At 39.9% G+C, this 20,660-nt stretch overlaps 1 protein-coding gene and 1 pseudogene across 3 annotated transcripts; one reads left to right on the top strand and one right to left on the bottom strand.

The window, feature by feature from the left end:
- Positions 1-647: 647 nt before the first annotated feature.
- Positions 648-3,255, bottom strand: LOC112220513. 3 transcript variants are annotated; one of them, XM_024382376.2, is made up of 6 exons: positions 3,083-3,255; positions 2,342-2,692; positions 1,750-2,106; positions 1,463-1,579; positions 1,295-1,350; positions 648-1,152 (listed from the first exon to the last, which is right to left on the bottom strand). In XM_024382376.2, exons 1-6 carry the CDS (start codon positions 3,123-3,125, stop codon positions 1,021-1,023), a joined length of 1,056 nt encoding a protein of 351 aa, XP_024238144.2. In that variant the 5' UTR covers positions 3,126-3,255; the 3' UTR covers positions 648-1,020. The 3 variants fall into 3 exon arrangements, 2 of the variants coding, with proteins under 2 accessions (XP_024238144.2, XP_042158790.1); XR_006079502.1 differs by having other exon boundaries at positions 1,073-1,152; positions 1,746-2,106; XM_042302856.1 differs by lacking the exons at positions 648-1,152; positions 1,295-1,350 and having other exon boundaries at positions 1,376-1,579; positions 1,746-2,106.
- A 2,661-nt stretch (positions 3,256-5,916) lies between these two features.
- On the top strand, positions 5,917-20,366 carry LOC112220542 (annotated as a pseudogene).
- The last annotated feature ends 294 nt before the right edge of the window (positions 20,367-20,660 follow it).

Raw genomic sequence — 20,660 nt, forward strand, 5'->3', positions numbered from 1 at the left:
TGTAAGATTAATTGCATTTAGGTTACCTTAGTTAATGAATATATTTTGTTATTCCTTATCTCCACGTTGTCTCCCTTTTGTTACGGGCTTCGAGCTGGTTCATGACACCAGACTATCTGTATTGATCCTGTTTGCACTAAGTCTTTTGACTCACATATGCTGCTGCTACTGTTAATTATCTAGCTTGTTGCCTAGTCACTTTACCCTACCTAAACGTACATATCTACCTCAGTTACCTCGTACCCCCTCACAATGACTCTGTACTCGTACCCTGTGTATATAGCCGAGTTAATCTTACTAGTTGTGTATTTATTCCTCGTGTTATCTTTCTATTTATTAGGATCCTACATCTTTATGCTTGCCAGACAACCAGGGCAGTGCAGTAAAGCTCAGTTTAGCGGTGTGAACAGGGTATAAGTGAAACTGCAGTGTGGGTATCTTGTAGGAATTGTAAGAGGGGGTGTTGTCAATTCCTTGAATGGAGACGGTACCATGTGGACATACAGTATGTACATGGTTGGAAAGGGTGCCCAGATCACCACCGGGAAGCGGTATGGTGGTTTGTCATGATTTCATTATGACATTGTTAATATAACTTTGAGAGACCGCACTGGGTTCACATGGAAACAATATTTTCTGGTGAAATGTGTTTTAATGTGCAATGGTACATTTTGTAATGTAATAAAGCAAAATATACTTTACATCAACAGATTCATAAATTCAAATTTGAACTCAAGAAATGCTGTGGTAAATATCACAAGGTTAATTTAAACATTACCACAACAATTGGGATCAATTTGTGAATTAAGTGAAAACATGAACAATAAAAGTACAGGAAAGAGACTGTCTAGATTCTGCTACTCACATTAGTCTAGAAATGAGATTTGGTTCTTGGTTGCAGAGATGAGAAAAACCCTGAAGCTCTATGATACAAAAAGAGTGTTGCTTTTTGTCTTGACAAAGTATATAATAGCAATTAAAAAATAGATTTTTGACAAATGTATTCCTCTGCACTGTCGTTCAGTCCCAGTCTGAACACCTGACATCAGAGTACACACTCTCCTGTGGTGTCTCTCTCTTCTTTCTTCCTCTTTTAGTTTTCCTCTCAGAGAAATGCAATGCAGCATAATTCAGGGTATCTGCATCTTGATCCTGTGAATAGTCATATTTTCATCAAACTATTATACAATATTAAACCCTAACAGGATATGTAGTTTTAAAATAATAAGGTGAGAAAAGTAACGCCATGTTACATTTCTAGACAATATTGTTTAGACAACTTTGCTGTGTTTACCTTGCTGCTTGATTCTCTAGTTAAGTTGTCATGTCCGATATGCTGAGAAGCACCCACTGTTTCCATTAATAAAAACAAAGCATCAAAATTACTAGACTTTCAAAGGGAAATTTGCAAAACCGTTTTAGATAATCCTTAAATAACAATTTGCAAAGTTAAATAGTTGACCTTTACAATGTTCACAAACTGGTCTAGTATGTCTGGTGCAGATGAGGATAATGATCCCAATCACACAGACGGCCGAGGTCACTCCCAGAGCAATGATTACAGGATCTGTTGCTTTTTCTAGAAATGTAAAACAAAATCATAGTTCTGACATTCATACTTATGTGAAATACAGTTATATAGATGCTTTTTTAAGTGTTAAACCACAATAACTGATACTATTCAACCTTTAATCATGGCTTCAGTTAAGAATGTTTTAGATTTTAGATATATACATATATACTACCTACTAATATTCAGGATTGTTCCATTGCCAAACAGGATCTCCCCACATGTGGCCACAGCACAGTAGTAAGTCCCAGCATCAGAGAGACTGAGGTTGTTCTTGGAGAGGCTGTAGACACAGCTCTGTGTAGGAGAAGGAGTCTCTGGGCTCTTCTTACACTCATCACTCTTGTTCGCAGAGGTGTAAATGACTCCTGGATGGGATTCTCCTGATCTGGCTCTGAACCAGTACACACTGCTTTCTCCTGTACAGGTCTCAGAGAGTACTGTACACAGCAGAGTCACAGAGTGTCCTGGATGGACTGGGTCAGACACTGGCCTCTGCACCACGGTATGGTAGTGTGACCTCTGGTGATTCTTACCTAAATGGGATAGATGTTTTGATTCTCTAATGTATCACATGCTTCACAAAGAGTCGAAGAGTTCAGTTTTGTCAGCTAATTGTATACATTAATGAGGGTTTTTCTTTTGTAATAACACATATGTGTATGATACTACTGGCATTTAAAAAAATCAACATCACAGTGGGTACGATGCGAGCTGTGTGAATAACATGTAAATGTACTAATGTTAATAGTATTTAGATACCATGATTACCTTTTAATAGTAAAAGAGTCCCATTGATAAAGTTGACTTCATAGGCTGTTCTCACTGCACAATAGTAAACGGCTTCATCTGTTAGGTCCGTGTTTGTAATAGCAAGTCGATACATCCCATCAGCATCAGCCTTCTCCACATTGACACGTGAATGGTTAAAGTCCTTGTGCCATACAGGCATATCATATTTTGTCATTGTTACAATAGTTTGAGGCTTTTGCCCCACCATTTGTTTGTACCAGAACATATTGAAATCTTCCTTTGAAAAAACACAGTATAGTGTCACTGGGTCCCCAGGATGAACCTCCCGAACTTGAGTTTGATACTGAACATCATTGCATTTTGTCACATCTGTAAAAACACATTTTATAACCATGCCTATTAAAATACCACTATTGCCTATGTTATAAAGTGATAATGCAATGCATTTACAAGAAGCACTCAACTTAAATGGGAAAATATGTATTTATTTTCTGTAACACCTTGAATTGTGTTTGAGGTGAAACATGTCCACCGTTTTTATCCATATGCACCATGTTTCCTTTAACATTTCAGATTAGTTTAATGAACTACATATTAGAAATACATGATAAGCGACTGCTTTCCCAGACACAGAATAGACAATCTCCATTTAGAATGCTTTTCACAATCTCCATTAAGAATAGTTTTAGTCCAAAACTAGGGTCTTGGAATTAAGCCATTCATTATTGAAAAATAGGTTAAGGTTGGAATTTCACTTACACATCAAACTGAGAAGTACCACAATCACTCCAATTTTGATCATCTTGGTGAGTAGCTCTTACACGTCTGGTGCAGTTGTCCTCTGCCCATGAAATGCAAAAATGGCAAGTCTATACTCACAGACCTATCTGATAGGCTGGAGAAAACTAAATCATGCTACACTTCCTGTTAGATTTTTCCACCAACAACCTGGTTGATTATCTAAGGGACAGATATACATTTATTGGGGGGAGGGGCTGGTCCAACTCAAAGTGTCATAAAAAAGCACCCCCCTCACCAAAGTTACAAATATTTTCAAATGACCCTCCTGTTCTACTGTAAAATAGACTGAACACTCTCCCCCTTATAGAATTTACTCAAAATAATGTTTACAACCACAAATAACAATAACTGTGTTTATAAATGTGGATATTGACTTTGCCACTTTAGCTTGCTTTTGTGGCACAGTCGATGCCACGCAGGGCTATGGGCCCGAAGGTTGAGGGTTCACCGACCATTGCAGATGTGCTCACTCTCCCTGCCTGTTTCATTACACTACGATCAGAGCCAGCTGCAAACAATGATCAGCTAGAGGGAATCAGATTTTCTACATTTTGATGCTGTATTATTATATAAATTATATTATAAATTATATAAAATATATGCAATGGATGTTCCACCGACAAGTTTATGTGCCAATGCACCACACAACCAATAAACAAAGCTTACTGACTTCGGGCACTTCATTATCATGGTTTTCAGTTTCAACACCACAATAACTAGACTATGGCAACAAACAGAAAATACATCCCTCCCTACCTTGTAGACTCACCAAGTATCGAAGGCTTTGCTTAACAATCTCTGAATGTCATTAAACTTTTTGGTGTTTTGTTTCAGATGTCTCTTTCCATTCATCAATTGGCTGTTGCACAGTTTGGATTGATTGATTGATTGACCTTATTTGTCAATAAAAAATATACATTTTTTTTGTGTATTGGACAATAAAGTCGGTGACCTATTTCCATTGTGGTCCCTATTTTGTACGTAAATACATCTACAATTACATAGAAACAGACACATTACAGAGATAGAGACAAAAAATGCTCAACCTTCAGATGAGGGGGGAGTACAGGTACAATTCTTACACGTTTATTTGGCTGGAAGCATAATCCTTAGATGTTTGTGGCTGCTGGTGAACCATGATGTGCAGGCATAATCAAAGTGACACTGGACTAGCCCACTTGCCAGAGTCTTTAGGGTGTCTTTAGCTAGGTTTCCATCCAATTAGTGACAGATTTTCATGTGAATATTTTACAATCTTCATAAAAACAATATGCCATATGATTTTTTAAATTGACATCCATATGCATTCAGATCCAACCTGGCGTAACCAGCGTCATCAATAAATTAGGGATATTGGTCAAAATGAGCCACATTTACGTGTCCTTAATTAAAAACAACTTGTAACAAATTACAAAACACTATTCCTTGTGCCCACCTCATTGTTCAGTTGTCAGAGATTTGAGCACTAAATGTATCAGGGCATTGCATACAAAGTCTTAGGTTTCCACCATGATATTCATATTTGTATACAGTACATACAGTTCAATTCGGAAGTTTACATACACTTAGGTTGGAGTCATTAAAACTCATTTTTCAACCACTCCATACATTTCTTGTTAACAAATTATAGTTTTGGCAAGTCGATAAGGACATCTACATTGTGCATGACACAAGTCATTTTCCAAACAATTGTTTACAGATAGATTATTTCACGTATAATTCACTGTATCACAATTCCAGTGGGTCAGAAGTTAACATATACTAAGTTGACTGTGTGTATGTGGCAGCTGGTTCCATGAACACTGGAACAGCTGGTTAGGGGAAATGTCTCGAGTCACACAAAAGGGAATATAACATTGTGGATAAAGTTTGTAATTACACAATCTCATGTGTACAACATCTTAAGACATGCATCCCTACACTGAGAGCTTTGACATTTCTAAAATGACATATTTGGGTGTTTTTGGAGCCTTTGTTCATGTTTTTTTCAGGGCCTCTGTACCACACAGTAATGAGGAAGTGATTTGCTATTTGAGGTAAGTTTCTAAATATTTGAAATGACAAAAGGTGTCTGGACCCTTCTATAACATGCCCTTTACATCAAAAATAGACATTTGGTTGTACAAAATAAATATCAAACCAAATCAAATTGTATAGGTCACATACACATATTTAACAGATGTTGTTGTGGGTGTAGCGCAATGCTTGTAAATGCTTGTATCCTTTAAGACGTTCCTGAGTGGTCCACTGGTTACTGCCTGTTTAGCCTGACACTTGAGAGCTTTCAGGTAATCAACCCAGTCTACCTTAAATGATCCCAAACCACTTCGATATAGGACTTCACAGGGTTGTAGTCAAAACACCTACAAGGGAAACAAGTGCATTTTCAGTCAGATGTTTTCATGACAAAAACAATTCAATGAAACAGGACAAGTTAAAAGGCTGGAAATTTATAGCAAATGTACTGTGCAGACAGACAGAAAAAATAAGAAATTCATTGATATAGTTAGTTAGACAAATGTATTTAAGTTTCAAACCACAATGATACAATTATACAAAATACAGATATTTTTAAAACCACATTGAGACCACATTTGAGACAATAAAAACAATCACGGTCAAAAATGGTACAGGCATCACCAAAATACATGACATAATCTATACACATGTATCCATACAACAACAAAAAGTACTGTGGATAGGACAATTAGGCACTTAAAAATAAACTATATATGAGACACCATAGTATACAGTAACATGTAAGCTACGGTGGGGACCTTATGACATAAGGCATGTCAGGTTCACAGAAGAAATGGGTCACGGGTTGGACAACTTTACAGGAAGTATTGAACACTATGTTCCAGCCAATGAGGTATGTTTTCAAGTTTGAATATTTGATCTTTGGTTGTCATTTAAGCACCGACCAAACAAACACCACCCCCCCAAATGTTACATACCATGATGTTTAGATTAGGGGTTGCTGTGATTATTCTCAGTGCAGTGTGTAAGTAAAATTTCATCACTGGTAGAATATTAAAATAGTTTTGTTGTGGTGCCGTGCAATTCAATACAATTCAAGCTTCTTGAAGGGTAGGATAAATTGACATTTAGAACGTTCAACAACACACATACCATCTAAAAAGAAATTATAACTTGAGTCAGTGCAAATAAACAAAGAAAGAAAAATAAATGTATTTCATCTGGAATGATTTTCACAGACTAGTGTTTTCTCTTGTTTAACATTTGTCCTTGTCTGTGTGACAACTACAGTATCCTTGTGTTTCTGTTTCCATTTGATTTAGATGTTGACCATGTTAACCTGCTAAGTCCAGTGACCACTGTTCAACTTGGTGATCCTGTAACACTGCTATGTGTTTTCCCAGTAGAAGAATTCATTGATGAGCAAATGCACTGGTACAAGCAAACTGTAGGAGGTATTCCACAACTTGTCGCATGAATGCAGAAATATTTTACAGAGCCTGTGTTTCACTTTGGATTTAATAATAATAATTCACACTTCAATGTAAAATTGGATCAGATTATGTTTTGCCTTACTATCATGAAGTCGATCCCAGAAGATGAAGCCATGTACTATTGTGCAATTGGAAGAGAGATGACAGTGGAATTTTGAGATGGCACATTTCTGTCTTTGAAACGTAAAATCATTTTAATCTATATTTATAAGTTATGTTAATTGGACAACAATTTGTTCAGTAATTAAACAAAATATTTGCTCGGTACATTTGTAATTTCTCAGCCTACAGAAAGATTGCAGTAAAATATGTTTATCTTATACTATTATAAAGTCTGATAATTGCTCATTATGTTCTGATTAATTTAGGAAATGGTTAGAAGTCTGACTACAAGACAGTGGACCAGCAGCCAGAGTCTGACCCAGTCCATCCAGGAGACTCTTATCTCAATGTTTATCACAACAGTTTTGTTTGTTAAGTTATCCATAGTTATAGATGCTGAGAGTGCTACATACATATGATTCTAGAGAGCCAAACTGCAATAATTTTGTATTCACGTGACACTGACATTTCTTTCATGAAAACAACATCAATTAGGTCTCAGTCAGAAAAGGTCACACTACCAGACTGTAGAGCAACAGCCAGTGTCTGACCCAGTCCAACCAGAAGACTCTGTGACTCTACAGTATACAGTACTCTCTGAGACCTGTACAGGAGAACATAGTGTGTACTGGTTCAGAGCCGGATCAGGAGAATCTCATCCAGGAGTCATTTACACCCATGGGAACAGGAGAGATGAGTGTGAGAAGAGCCCTGAGGCCCTCTCCCACACAGAGCCGTGTCTACAGCCTCTCCATGAACAACCTCAGTTTCTCTGATGCTGGGACTAACTACTGTGCTGTGGCTGTCACGCACTGGTCTTAGTATTTTGTGTTTATATATTATTTTGGTCAGGCCAGGGTGTGACATGGGTTTATTTTGTGTTGTGTTTTGGTATTGGGGTTTTAGTAGGTATTGGGATTGTGGCTGAGTAGGGGTGTCTAGCATAGTCTATGGCTGCCTGAGGCGTTCTCAATCAGAGTCAGGTGATTCTCGTTGTCTCTGATTGGGAACCATATTTAGGTAGCCTGGGTTTCACTGTGTGTTTTGTGGGTGATTGTTCCTGTCTCAGTGTGTTTGTATTCACCAGATAGGCTGTATAGGTTTTCACGGTCCGTTTTTGTATTTGTCGTGTTTATTTCTTTCATTAAACATGTATCGAACTAACCACGCTGCATTTTGGTCCGACTCTCCTTCGACGAAAGAAAGCCGTAACAGTGGCCACATGTGGGGAGATCCTGTTTGGCGACGGAACAAACCCAAATATTGGTAGGTAATGAATATTATGGGTTGTAATGTAGAAAAAAGTAATATTTAAGTGGTGCATATAGCACAGGAGTTGAAGTACATTTTGCTATGACAATATTCTCATCGACCAGAAATGAATGTACAACTACAGTATATACTAAAAAAATGCTAAAAACAAAATACAAGCTATTGATAGTTAAACCTAACTTCAAACACAAGCTATTTAATCAAATATCTCCTTCAATATGTGGCTTCAGTCAAGCAATGTATATAATATGATAATAATCATATATTTAGCTTGTAATCAAACATATTCAACACAACAAATTTAAATTGAGATGATAGGGATGGCGATTGAATGTCTATAGTTAGCTGGGGAGGGTGGAATGGGAGTTGAGTCAGTTTGGGTTGGAAAGGCAGTATAGTTTGAGCAGAGGGGGCATCGATGGTACAGAAAGAGAGACATAGACAGTCTGACAAACAGGCCAGTAGCTCTTCATCGGAGCACCACACCTGCTTCTCCTGCATTCAGTTCCTCCATAGAAGCCGCTCCTTTCTGTCGGTACTGGTTCTCATTACAAAAAATGTAGCAACCACCTGGGTGATGCCATGGCTGCTGAAAAGTGCTGGAAATGCCACCAAACATCAACGGTGGTTAGGAACAGTCCCTGATCCTCTTCTGCCATCTCCAGACACGGATTTCAGTCCTTGTTATCTTTTGGTAGGCCGTCATTGTAAATAAGAATTTCTCCTTAACTGACTTGCTAAATAAAGGCAAAATAATTAATAAGAAAATAACAGAACATTCAAAACCAAAACTTTATTTAAAACAATACAACAAGAAAACACTTTAAAATAAAGAAAATATGTACAATATTTACAGAGCTCTATGCCTAGACAACCTCATGACGCCATAGTCGATATGGAGGAGACTAATTTTGAGGGTGCTATATATATCGTACTAACTATTTTATTTTAATATATGGGTGGTATGTCTCTTACTCTGTATGTTAATATAAGGTGTGTGTATATATAGAGACAGAAATCCAGAAAATCACATTGTATGCTTTTTAAGTAATTTATTTGCATTTTATTGCATGACATAAGTATTTGATACATCAGAAAAGCAAATCTTAATATTTGGTACAGAAACCTTTGTTTGCAATTACAGAGATCATACGCTTCCTGTAGTTCTTGACCAGGTTTGCACACACTGCAGCAGGGATTTTGGCCCACTTCTCCAAACAGACCTTCTCCAGATCCTTCAGGTTTCGGGGCTGTCGCTGGGCAATACGGACTTCCAGCTCCCTCCAAAGATTTTTTTATTGGGTTCAGGTCTGGAGACTGGCTAGGCCACTCCAGGACCTTGAGAGGCTTCTTACGGAGCCACTCCTTAGTTGCCCTGGCTGTGTGTTTCGGGTCGTTGTCATGCTGGAAGACTCATCTTCAATGCTCTTACTGAGGGAAGGAGGTTGTTGGCCAAGATCTCGTGATACATGGCCCCATACATCCTCCCCTCAATACGGTGCAGTTGTCCCGTCCCCTTTGCAGAAAAGCATCCCCAAAGAATTATGTTTCCACTTCCATGCTTCACGGTTGGGATGGTATTCTTGGGGTTGTACTCGTCCTTCGTCTTCCTCCAAACACGGTGAGTGGAGTTTAGACCAAAAAGCTCTATTTTTGTCTCATCAGACCACATGACCATCTCCCATTCCTCCTCTGGATCATCCAGATGGTCATTGGCAAACTTCAGACGGGCCTGGACATGCGCTGGCTTAAGCAGGGGGACATTGCGTGCGCTGCAGGATTTTAATCCATGACGGCGTAGTGTGTTACTAATGGTTTTCTTTGAGACTGTGGTCCCAGCTCTCTTCAGGTAATTGACCAGGTCCTGCTGTGTAGTTCTGTGCTGATCCCTCACCTTCCTCATGATCATTGATGCCCCACTAGGTGAGATATTGCATGGAGCCCCAGACCGAGGGTGATTGACCGTCATCTTGAACATCTTCCATTTTCTAATAATTGCGCCAACAGTTGTTGCCTTCTCACCAAGCTGCTTGCCTATTGTCCTGTAGCCCATCCCAGCCTTGTGCAGGTCTACAATTTTAGCCCTGATGTTCTTACACAGCTCTCTGGTCTTGGCCATTGTGGAGAGGTTGGAGTCTGTTTTGAGTGTGTGTGGACAGGTGTCTTTTATACAGGTAACGAGTTCAAATAGGTGCAGTTAATGCAGGTAATGAGTGGAGAACAGGAGGGCTCCTTAAAGAAAAACGAACAGTTCTGTGAGAGACGGAATTCTTACTGGTTGGTAGGTGATCAAATACTTATGTCATGCAATAAAATGCAAATGAATTACTTAAAAATCATACAATGTGATCTTCTGGATTTTTGTTTTAGATTCCATCTCTCACAGTTGAAGTGTACCTATGATAAAAATTACAGACCTCTACATGCTTTGTAGGTAGGAAAACCTGCAAAATTGGCAATGTATCAAATACTTGTTCTCCCAACTGTATCTCTCTTACTATTTTATTTTAATATAAATTTGGTATATCTCTCTTACTATTTTATTTGAATATAAAGGTGATATGAATCTCTCAATGTTTTATTTGAATATAAGGGTATATATTGACTCTTTATTATATTGTTTCTTCCTTTTAGGAAGATTGATGGATCATGTAGTCATTGGACTGGGATTGACATCAGTTTTCTGTGTGATTGTAATCATTATCCTCATCTTCACCAGAAATACAAAGACATTTTGAACATTATCAAGGTGAGTTCTTTGGTATTACAAACTGTAGATGAACACCTAAAAAATTTAAAGATTAATACTTGTCACCAACTATTGTGCCTCTGTCTTCTACCAATCTTGACTTCTGTCATGTTGATGCTGTTTTTATTCACGTTAACAGTGAGTTTTGCACAGCATATTGGACTTGACAACACAACTACCGAATGTGATCAGGTATATAAATGCAATTGTTATAATTTTGGCCTGTTTGTAGAATATGTTTAATATGATACTAGACACTCCAGTTACCTGACAAGTATTATTATGACTACATTTATTTCTAAAAAAAAACATGATGATTCACAGGATAAAGATGGAGTTACGTTAAACTGTGCTGCATTGAATTTCTCTAAGAGGAAAACTTAAAGAGGAAGAAAGAGACAAATCAAATCAAATCAAATTTATTTATATAGCCCTTCGTACATCAGCTGATATCTCAAAGTGCTGTACAGAAACCCAGCCTAAAACCCCAAACAGCAAGCAATGCAGGTGTAGAAGCACGGTGGCTAGGAAACTCCCTAGAAAGGCCAAAACCTAGGAAGAAACCTAGAGAGGAACCAGACACCACAGGAGACTGTGTACTCTGATGTCAGGTACTCAGACTGGGACTGAATGTTGTTTATGAGCAGAGGAATGGATGTAGTTTGGTCAAGAAACTCTTGTTAATATAGATGTACAGTATATAATGTATTCAGACAGTCATGACATTTGATACACTATAATGTATCATAGAATAAGCTTGTTCTTCTAGGAGTGTTCTCTATCAGAGCACCACTGTTATGGAGCGGCTTGTCCTGTGAGTTAGAGGGCCAGAAACCATTGAGGTCTTTAAATCATGCCGGACAATCCACCTTTTTAGTTTGGCCTTTAATCTTAATCTGTGATTGTATTGTTATTTTAGACTTTAGTGATTCTATGTTCTTCTCTTGTATCATATCTATTGTATCTTAGCCATTTGTTTAGATACACTGTTTAACTGTGAGCCAATTTAGTGGCCTTGTGCTTATTGTCTACCATGAGATTAGAAGGTTGAGGGTTTGATCCCCGGTCGAGTAATACCAATTATTCTAAAAATGGGAACGAAGGCCTCTCTGCTTGGCACTCAGCATAAAGGAGATGGATTGGGTTAACAATAATGTACAATTGTATTATGGTTCTAATTTTATTGTTTTAATAATTTTTCCTTAATGTATGATTGTTGTGGTATTTACTGTAACCCATGAAACATACAATAAGATGGCATAACTTAAGTTAATTACATTCTACTGTATTTCTTGAGTTCAAACAGCATGTTTATGTCATGTTGGAATGAATAGATTCGCGCAACTTTAACCTTTTTGGGATAGGGTGCAGCATTTTCACTTTTGGATGAATAGCGTGCCCAGAGTGAACTGCCTCCTACTCTGTCCCAGATGCTAACATCTGCATATTATTATTAGTATTGGATGAAATCTGACACAGCGGTTGCATTAACTTTTTATGGCTAAAGGGGCAGTATTGAGTAGCTTGGATGAAAAGGTGCCCATCCTCAGTCTCAGTTGCTAATATATGCATATTAGTATTGGATAGAAAACACTAAAGTTTCCAAAACTGTCAAAATATTGTCTGTGAGTATAACAGAACTGATATTGCAGGAAAATCAAAACCGGAAGTGGCTTCTATTTTGAAATCTCCATGTTCCATAGCCTCCCTTTGCTCCATTTAAAGGGATATGAACCTCAAGGTGTCAACAGTCTTCAGACATAGTTTCAGGCTTTTATTTTGAAAAATGAGCCAGAACGAAAACATTGCGGCAAGTGATCACGTGAGTTTTGCTCGCGCAACAGAGTTTGGAAAGGTATTGCTTTTCCCTCTCCTACTGTGAAAGACATTTGCAGTTGATATATGATCGATTTTAAAAACAACCCGAGGATTGATAATAAAAACGCTTGATGTGTTTCTGTGGACATTAATGAAACTATTTTGAATTTTCGTCTGCGTTGTCGTGACCGCTCTTTCCTGTGGATTTCTCAACATAACGCGCCATACTAACTGAGGTATTTTGGATATAAAAATAATCTTTATGGAACAAAAGGAACATTTGTTGTCTAACTGGGAGTCTCGTGAGTGAAAACATCTGAAGATCAAAGGTAAACGATTAATTTGATTGCTTTTCTGATTTTTGTGACCGAGCTACCTGATGCTAAGTGTACTTAATGTTTTATCGTGCGATCAATAAACTTCTACAAACGCTTGGATTGCTTTCGCTGTAAAGCATAATTTCAAAATCTGATACGACAGGTGGATTAACAAAAGGCTAAACTGTTTTCCTATACTGCACTTGTGATTTCATAAATATACATATTTATTGTATGTAGAGCTATGCTATTCAGCGGTTGTTGATGACACTTATCCCGATAGTGGGATTGCAGCCATAACAAGTTTAAGGAGAAGTCTTTCTTTAATTCTGTGAATAACACTTGTATCTTTTATCAATGTTTATTATGAGTATTTTTGCAGAATCCCCGGATGCTTTAGAATCAAAACATTACTGGACGTAAACGTGCCAATGGAGATTTTGGAAATAAATATGCACATTGTCGAACAAAACACAAGTATTTTGTCCTATGAGTGTCATCTGATGAAGATCATCAAAGGTTAGTGATTCATTTGATCAATTTCAGCTTTTTGTGGCTCCTATCTTTGGGTGGAAAAATGGCTGTTTTTTTTTGACTTGGCGGTGATCTAACACAATCATATGTTGTGCTTTTGCTGTAAAGCATTTTTTAAATCGGACACGGTGGGTAGATTAACAAGACGTTTATCTTTCATTTGCTGTATTGGACTTGTTAATGTGTGAAAGTTACATATTTCTGTTATGGTTTTCTTCCGTCGAAGGAGAGTCGGACCAAAGTGCAGCGTGGTAATTTACATACATATTTAATAATGAAGAAAAGCGAACAATACAAAAACAACAAACGGAATGTGAACCTATACAGCCTATCTGGTGAACAACAAACACAGAGACAGGAACAATCACCCACGAAACACAAAGAATATGGCTGCCTAAATATGGTTCCCAATCAGAGACAACGAGAATCACCTGACTCTGAGAACCGCCTCAGGCAACCATGGACAATGCTAGAAAACCCCACTAAGCCACAATCCCAAAACCTACGAAAAACCCCCATACATAAACACAACACAAAATAAACCCATATCACACCCTGGCCTGGCTAAATAAAGAGAACACAAAATACTAAGACCAGGGCATGACAGAACACCCCCCCCAAGGTGCGGACTCCCGGCCGCACACCTAAACCCATAGGGGAGGGTCCGGGTGGGCGTCTGTCCACGGTGGCGGCTCCGGCTCGGGACGTGGACCCCACTCCAACCAAGTCTTAGTCCCCCTGTAACGCGTCCTTTGATTGGCGACCCCCGCCGCCGACCTTGGCCTAATAACCCTCACCAAGGTCCCGAGGTAGAAGCTCGGGACCGAGGTAGAAGCTCGGGACCGAGGTAGAAGCTCGGGACCGAGGTAGAAGCTCGGGACCGAGGTAGAAGCTCGGGACCGAGGTAGAAGCTCGGGACCGAGGTAGAAGCTCGGGACCGAGGTAGAAGCTCGGGACCGAGGTAGAAGCTCGGGACTGAGGTAGAAGCTCGGGACTGAGGTAGAAGCTCGGGACTGAGGTAGAAGCTCGGGACTGAGGTAGAAGCTCGGGACTGAGGTAGAAGCTCGGGCAGGTAGTTGGCTCTGGCAGATCCTGGCTAGCTGGCGGTTCTGGCGGTTCTGGAAGATCCTGGCTGACTGGCGGTTCTGGAAGATCCTGGCTGACTGGCGGATCTGGAAGATCCTGGCTGACTGGCGGATCTAGCTGCTCTGGCTGCTCCATGCAGACCGACAGCTCTGGCTGCTCCATGCAGCTCTGGCTGCTCCATGCAGCTCCGGCTGCTCCATGCAGCTCCATGCAGCTCCGGCTGCTCTGGCTGCTCCATGCAGACTGGCTGCTCTGGCTGCGCTGGAGAGGAGGAAGGCTCTGGCTGCGCTGGAAGGCTCTGGCAGCGCTAAACAGGCGGGAGACTCCGGCAGCGCTGGAGAGGAGGAAGGCTCTGAAAGCGCTAGACAGGCGGGAGACTCCGGCAGCGCTGGAGAGGAGGAAGGCTCTGAAAGCGCTAGACAGGCGGGAGACTCCGGCAGCGCTGGAGAGGAGGAAGGCTCTGGCAGCGCTGAACAGGCGAGGCGCACTGAAGGCCTGGTGCGTGGTGCTGGCACTGGTGGTACTGGGCCGAGGACACGCACAGGAAGCCTGGTGCGGGGAGCTGCCACCGGAGGACTGGTGTGTGAAGGTGGCACAGGATGGACCGGACCGTTTTTTATTTGTACTGGAGAGCCTGAGAGCAGGACTGGCACAAGACGTGCAAGGCTAGGTAGGTACACAGGAGGCCTAGTGCGTGAGGCTGGCACAATCTTCACCAGCCGACTAACACGCACCTCAGGACGAGTATGGAGCGCTGACCCAGGTGCCATCAAATCCCCGACAAGCTCCGTCGGGTGAATATCGTACCTGAAGCCACAACCTAGCAACTCCCTCATAACTCTCTCCTCCACTTTCCCCATTAACTGCTTCACTCACCTCCAACACCGGCTCTGGTTCTGGTCTCCTCCTTGGCTCCTCACGATAAACAGGGGGAGTTGGCTCAGGTCTGAACCCTGACTCTGCCACACTCTCCCTGAGCCCCCCAATACATTTTTGGGGCTGACTCTGGGCTTCCATCCGCGTCGCCGTGCTGCCTCTTCATACCAGCGCCTCTCCGCTTTCGCCGCCTCCAGTTCTTCTTTGGGGCGTCGATATTCTCCAGGCTGTGCCCAGGGTCCTTTTCCGTCCAATATCTCCTCCCAAGTCCAGAAGTCCTGTGATCGCTGCTCCTCACGATGAACAGGGGGAGTTGGCTCAGGTCTGAACCCTGACTCTGCCACACTCTCCCTGAGCCCCCAATACATTTTTGGGGCTGACTCTCAGGCTTCCTTCTGCGTCACCGTGCTTGTCTCTTCGACTCCATTCTTCTATAGCCCTCTTCGCACTGCTCCAGCGAATCCCAGGCGGGCTCCGGCACTCTCCCTGGGTCGACCGCCCACCTGTCTATTTCCTCCCAAGTCGTATATTCCACACTTCGTAGCTCCTGCTGCCGCTGCCTGTCACCACGCTGCTTGGTCCTGTAGTGGTGGGTGAATCTGTTACGGTTTTCTTCCGTCGAAGGAGAGTCGGACCAAAATGCAGCGTGGTTAATAATACACATCTTTAATGAAGATGAACACGAACGATACAAAACAACAAACGGATTGTGAAAACCTATACAGCCTATCTGGTGATAACAAAACACAGAGACAGGAACAAACACCCACCAAAAACTCAAAGAATATGGCTGCCTAAATATGGTTCCCAATCAGAGACAACGAGAATCACCTGCCTCTGATTGAGAACCGCCTCAGGCAACCATAGACTATGCTAGAAAACCCCACTAAGCCACAATCCCAAAACCTACAAAAAAAACCCATACATGAACACAACACAAAATAAACCCCTGGCCTGGCCAAATAAATAAAGAAAACACAAAATACTAAGACCAGGGCGTGACAATTTCTAAAGTATTTTTGAATTTAGCACGCTGCCTTTTCAGCGGAATGTTGTCGAGGGGTTAGTGGAATGCCTGCGCTAGAAAGGTTAATTAATGGACTTTTTATAGGGGTTGATACATTTTTTGTTAGGGCAAATAAAGTCTGACATTTCAAAGTGGAAATTACAAACTTTAGAAGCCTATATAAAACTCAAATGCAATAGAAGTTTGCATTTCCTTCTGTGCAGGAAAATTCTCAGCAACATAATAGTGATCAAATTAAGATCTTACATCTGTAGGCCTAATGATTTATAGCACATAATTATTTTCTAGTGCCAATATATGAACCTAAATCTGCCAACCTATTTATACATTTTCTTGGGTAAAAATTGTATAAGATGCTTCATGACATACATTTTTATGTTTGTTTCAGAAAAGGCTCTTGTAGTGGTTGTTGGTTTGGTAGTTGCGTTGGTGTTGTGTCATTGGGATCAATTTTCTAGCCTACACCAGAAGAAAAGAGCAAGTCTGTAAAAATTGCAACGGTAAGTGTGGGAGCTAAGCATGAAATATAAATAGGTGTAGTTGTCATGCTGAAGTAGCAAGGACATGCACATTAAGTGAAGATGACACCCAGGCCATACTCTATTTCTGAAAGGGAACATGCCAAAGAGTAACTAACCGCTCTAGGATAGGGGACGCTTGCGTCCCACTTTGCCAATAACCAGGGAAAATGCAGCGCAGAAAATTCAAATAAAATGATATAAAAATCTAACTTTCATTAAATGACACATAAGATACTAAATTAAAAGCTACACTCATTGTGTATCCAGCCAACATGTCAGATTTTAAAAAGGCTTTTCGGCGAAAGCATAAGAAGCTATTATCTGATGATAGCACAACGGTAAACAAAGAGTAGCATATTTCAACCCTGCAGGCGCTACACAAAAAGCATGAAATAAAATATAAAACATGCCTTACCTTTGACGAGCTTCTTTTGTTGGCACTCTATGTCCCATAAACATCACAATTGGTCCCTTTTGTTCGATTTAATTAATATATATCCAAAATGTCAATTTATTTGGCGAGTTTGATCCAGAAAAAACTTCCAATTTGCGCAAAGTCACTACAAAATATCTCATATTACCTGTAAACTTTGCTAAAGCATTTCAAACTATTTTTGTAATAATTAAACATTGACGACGGGTCTATCTGTGTTCAATACAGGAAGACAACAAACAACGCTACTTTTCAAGTCTTGCGCAACTCTCAACAGTGTTACCCATTTCCAAGATGGCCGTACTTCTTCATTTCTCAAAGGAATAACCTCAACCAAAGACTGGTGACATCTAGTGGAAGCGGTAGGAACTGAAAATGAACTCCTAATTAATCTAGTGTCCCAATGAGATATCACTGAAAAGACAGAGACCTAAAAAAAAAGAAGATTCTGAATGGTTAGTCCTCAGGGTTTTGCCTGCTACATAAGTTCTGTTCTACTCAGACATGATTCAAACGGTTTTAGAAACTTCCGTGTTTTCTATCCAAATCGAATAATATGCATATCTTATATTCTTGGCATATTCAACCCCAGGAGTAGCAGGAAGTTGAAATTGGGCACGCTATTTATCCAAAAGGGAAAATGCTGCCCTCTATACCTTAAGAAGTTAACCAAGGCCATACTTACATTTATGACAGCTTGACATACTATGGTCAGAAGGATACAGGAAGGAGAATGGTAGCAAAATGATTGATGACCAACAGGTGAAACATAAGCATTCAGATTTTATTTTTTTTTTTCAGTCGCTGTCTTTTCAATGAGGTTTCATTGGGAAACTAGATTTCTAAGGGACTTATCCAGTGGAAGCGGTAGGGACGTCACCAGTCTTTAGAAATTGGTTGAGATTATTCCTTTGTGTAATAAAGAAGTAGGGCCATCTTGAATGAGTGTCATGTCATGTCATGTGTCATGTCATATGTAGATGTAAGAACGGATCTTCTCATTACCTTTTAATTCTAAAAAAAGTTCCATTTATAAAGTTGACTTTATAGTCTGTCCTATAGACCCAATAGTAAATGGCTTCATCTATTGATTCCCTATTTTGCATTGTGAGACGATGTATCCCTTCAGCTTCAGCTTTCTCCACAATGAGGTTTGAATTGTTAAATTCCTTGTACAATATAGGATTAAACTCAAATTTCTGCATGCTTGCACCAACTTGAGGAATTTGCCCAATAATTAGTTTGAACTAGAACATGTTCCTCCTACGGTATATTCTCTCTGAAAAAACACAGAGCCATAGGGTCACCAATGTAAACCTCCCTTTGTAACGTAGATGCTGGGAGTCGAGAAGCAGGTGCCAGTAGTACGTTTAATACAACAAAGAACATGGCAGGCAGTCTAGTGGTTAGAGTTTTGGACTAGTAACCGAAAGGTTGCAAGTTCAAACCCCCGAGCTGACAAGGTACAAATCTATCGTTCTGCCCCTGAACAGGCAGTTAACCCACTGTTCCTAGGCTGTCATTGAAAATAAATAAAAATTCTTAATTGACTTGCCTAGTTAAATAAAGGTAAAATAAAATTAAAAGTCAGCTGGGGAGGATGGAATGGGAGTTGAGTCAATTTGGGTTGGAAAGGCAGTATAGTTTGAGCAGAGGGGGCATTGATGTTACAGAAAGAGAGAGACATAGACAGTCTGACAAACAGGCCAGTGGCTCTTCATCAGAGCACCACACCTGCTTCTCCTGCATTGTTGCTCCATAGAAGCCGCTCTGTCGGTACTGGTTCTCAATTACCAAAAATGTAGAAACCACCTGGGTGCTGCCATGTCTTCTGGAAATGCGTTCACACATCAACAGTGGTTAGGAACAGTCCCCGAATCTCCTCTGCCATCTCCAGACACTTTTTTATGTCCTTGTTATCTTTCCTGGCAGATTAAACAAAATAAGCTGATGCTGCTGTATCATTCCAACCAGCTAGCTATGAAGCCGAACAGACTTTTCATCTCCGTCCAGTAACCTTGTTAGTCAAGACCACAAAAAAATAAGTGATCAAACATAGAACATTCAAAACCAAAACATTAATAAAAAAATAAAAAAGCAAAAACAAAACACTTTAAAATAATGAAAATATGTACAATATTTACAGAGCTCTCTACCTAGGCGACCTTATAGCACCATAGTCGATATGGAAGAGCCAATCTTGAGGGTGGTATCTATTTCTCTTATTGTTTTATTTCAATTAAGGGTGATAGCTCTTGTATTAAAGTAAAATATTATAAGGGTGGTATATCGCTCTTACAATTGTATTTTTTATTTAAGGGTGCTATATACAGTATCTCTATACTATTTATTATATTTTAATATAAGGGAGGTATATACAGTATACAGTGGGGCAAAAAAGTATTTAGTCAGCCATCTTACTGTTACATTTTTCCTTCCCTTTAGAAAGATCGCTGGATTATGTCGTCATTGGACTGGGAGTGACATCTGTTTTCTGTGTGATTGTGATCATTATCCTCGTCTTCACCAGAAAAACAAAAAACAATTTGTGAAGATTATAAAGTTGAGCTCTTTGGTATTACAAACTGTAGTTGATCACCTAATACATTTTATGATTAATACACAATATTTGCCGTCAACTATAAAACCTTTGTCTTTTACCATTCTTGACTTTTGTCATGTTGATGCTTGTTTTTATTTATGTTAGCAGTGAGTGTTGCTCAGCATATTGGACATGACAACTCAAGCCCAGAATGTGAGCAGGTAAATAAATAATGGCCTGTTGGTAGACATTTTTGGTTTGGCTGTTTGTGGAAGATTTTTAATATGATTCTAGAAACTCCAGTTGCCCGACTTACTATTATTATGACTACATTTATTTATAAAAAACATGAAGGTTCACAGGATCAAGATGGAGTTACGTTGAATTATGCTGCATTGCATTTCTCTGAGGAAAACTAAAAGAGGAAGAAAGAAGAGAGAGACACCACAGGAGAGTGTGTACTCTGATGTCAGGTACTCAGACTGGGACTGACCTTTGTTCATGTGCAGAGGAATGGGTGTAGTTTGGTCAAGAAACTCGTGTGTGTGTGTGTGTGTGTGTGTGTGTGTGTGTGTCATTTTTGCCTCGCTGGTACTATAATGTATCATAGAATAAACTTGTTATTCTAGGAGTGTTCTCTGTCAGAGCACCACTATTATGGAATGGCTTGTCCTGTGAGGTAGAGGGCCAGAAACCATTGAGGTCTTTAAATCATGCAGTAAAATCTATCTTTAATCTAAAATCTGGTCTTTAATCTTAATCTGTGATTGTATTGTTATTTTAGAC

Source organism: Oncorhynchus tshawytscha, linkage group LG21, assembly GCF_018296145.1.
Source record: "Oncorhynchus tshawytscha isolate Ot180627B linkage group LG21, Otsh_v2.0, whole genome shotgun sequence".
Taxonomy (NCBI): Eukaryota; Metazoa; Chordata; class Actinopteri; order Salmoniformes; family Salmonidae; genus Oncorhynchus; species Oncorhynchus tshawytscha.